Source organism: Diaphorina citri, unplaced genomic scaffold (genome assembly GCF_000475195.1).
Source record: "Diaphorina citri unplaced genomic scaffold, Diaci psyllid genome assembly version 1.1 scaffold9040, whole genome shotgun sequence".
NCBI classification, from domain to species: Eukaryota; Metazoa; Arthropoda; class Insecta; order Hemiptera; family Psyllidae; genus Diaphorina; species Diaphorina citri.
This window is the reverse complement of record NW_007386414.1, coordinates 37-2,593: the sequence shown is the minus strand read 5'-3', so window position 1 is coordinate 2,593 and position 2,557 is coordinate 37. Positions and strand designations below refer to the sequence as shown.

General features: G+C 40.4%; 1 protein-coding gene across 1 annotated transcript; it reads left to right on the top strand.

The window, feature by feature from the left end:
- Positions 1-853: 853 nt before the first annotated feature.
- Positions 854-2,253, top strand: LOC108254072 (probable cytochrome P450 4p2). The gene is made up of 2 exons (XM_017449039.2): positions 854-911; positions 1,717-2,253. The coding sequence occupies exons 1-2, from the start codon at positions 854-856 to the stop codon at positions 2,043-2,045; spliced, it is 387 nt and encodes a 128-aa protein (XP_017304528.1). The 3' UTR covers positions 2,046-2,253.
- Positions 2,254-2,557: the final 304 nt, after the last annotated feature.

Genomic DNA, 2,557 nt, shown 5'->3' with positions numbered 1-2,557 from the left:
AACAGACTATCTCTGTGAGGCAAAAAAAAACTTGAGATCTTCGTAAGAAAGGGATTCGCCTGTGATTACCTTCCCGGAATCAAAGAGAGAAAGAGAACAGGATAGGAAAAAGCGAGCTGTTCCAAGGAAGAACCCTATCTAAGTTTTAGAGAAAGTTCATCCCGTGCGGGAATCGAACTCGTGAGTTTTGAATTAGGAAGATGTACTTACCTCCTGATACTGCAACAATTACGGCCAAGCACAGCAGGGACAGAATTCCAATCTTTGAAGAATTTGTGTTTGAAGCCATTTTGGGTTTGACGAAAGAGCTTCAGTGCTCCATTAGCTTACGAAGCCCTCGTATTTATAAACCTGAACTAACTTATCTAATTTGGAACTATAAAAAAACCGATGCCCATTCACGCCTTTCAGTCATGAAATTTATCTAGGTGAAATAATCGGGGAACGATGTTTGTGACAAGCATTTAAATATGCTTAACACAATTAAAATTCCTTTTATATTACAAAAGTTACAAAGGAAATATATAAACTTGAATAATGAAAGGTTACAATAGGCAAAAGTAAAATAACAAACTTATACATTAATAGGTAGATACAGAAGTGCATTTTGTCCAATGGATTGGAATCATGCAGCTCAGAAGACTGAAGAAGAATTTCAGTCCATATGGTACAGTTGGTACAATTATTGACCTTGTCTAGTTATTTGGTCAACTTCGATTTGTTGTTGTACAGAAGTGCATTTTGTCCAAATGGATTGGAATCTATACTAGCTATTTGGATACGCAGCCAATGAAAGGACTAACTCGTGATCCTGAAAGATTGTGACTTATTTTCATGAATTGTCGTGACCACCATGTACGAGTATGTAGATGAAAATCATTATGGGTTTAAACCACCTAAAACGTGTCGAAGTAAAAGCATGCCATGAAAAACCCATTTTTCGGAACACCTTGATGGTTATAAACTTATAAAATATAAATAGAAGAAAACTCGGAACTCGGTAATAAATACCTAAACTAGTTGTATCATCCTGAATAGGAGTCCAATTCCCGATCAACATGACTACAAATACCTTGAAAGTGGGCACATCTTTCTTCTGTGTAGTTTTATAGGAATTAATAGCTGAATTCTGTCGCTTCGCTCCGGAATCCCGCTAGTTCATCCCAAGGCATGGCGAAACTTGTAGAAAAGGCATGGCCGAACTTGTAGAAAATAATAAAAAATACGGTCGCGCTTCGCGCTTCCTATTAGCTGCATAGTTATCAAACTAAAACTATAAAGGAAACTCAAAATGTTGGTCGAGAGCGGAACATTTCTCTGGTTCTCTGCTTCCTGTGTATTTCTTATTGTGGTTTTAGCGATCGAAAATTGATCATATCTCAGGATCGGTTTAGATTTTCGCAAAATCCTTTCTTATTGCACACCTAGACCATAAAAAGAATATTCCTACCAAATTTCAGCTTTCTAGGTGTTGTGGTTCAGGAGCGATCAGTGAGTGAAATGTGAATGAGTGAATGGATCTTGATTTTATAATATAAAGAAAGATTGCAGCTGCAGGAAAGCACCGTAAGTTTTCAGCAAAATCCCCTCTATTTTTATTTAATTACAGACGACACCGAAGCGAATACAATAGTCCGTCCACTATACCTTTTATTATTAGTAATAATAAAGGAAGGACGGACTAAAAATGATAAATTCATCTCCCCTTTTCGTCAGGCGTAACAGTCCTCATCTCCATCTACGCCCTACACCGGGACCCCAAGTACTACCCATCCCCAGCACGGTTTGACCCAACCCGCTGGCAGGCGCTCCAAGCCGCCCAGAGACCGCCAAACGCCTTCATGCCGTTCAGCTGCGGCCCGCGGAATTGCGTAGGCGGGAAATACGCTATGCTGCAGATGAAAACCGTGTTGTCGACGCTACTGCGGCATTACCGCGTGCTGCCGGGGGCGGAGTGCCGTAGTATGCAGGACGTTAAGTTTGAAATTCGGATCACGCTGAAGATGAACGAGAAGTGTGCGATCCGCCTCCAGCGACGCATGTGACGAGTTAGCTTGAAGGGTAGTATGTCTGCTTTGTAAGCGCTAGGTCGTGGGTTCGATTACCGCCTGGGACGGATTTTATCCAGAACGGATAATGTTCGTTTTCAGGACGATAAGACCCTTGTAGATTTTCCAGATCTCACTCAGGTTGGGTGAGGTTATTGTGAGGAGGCCGGTAACTTGTCACCTAATAGAGGTTTACCTAATTTGGACAGCGTAGAAAAAAATAGCATATACCTTGTTTATCCTGCCAGAATGAGACTGAAAAGTCCCTTTACTCCCGCAGTCTAAACAAGGTCTTATATATTTCATAGGTAAAGTTTACAGAAAAGATCCATCCGTATGTCCATTCTCCTTAGGGATGGTTCTTTTCTCCTCAATGCTAGCCACTTGAAGGTAACAGGGAAGTGCAATGTGGCAAAGTCATGATTTATATTTATGTTACAAACTCATTTTTATTTCCATTATTAAACTTACCCATCACCTACCTAGTTACCTACCTATTTATTCATTCA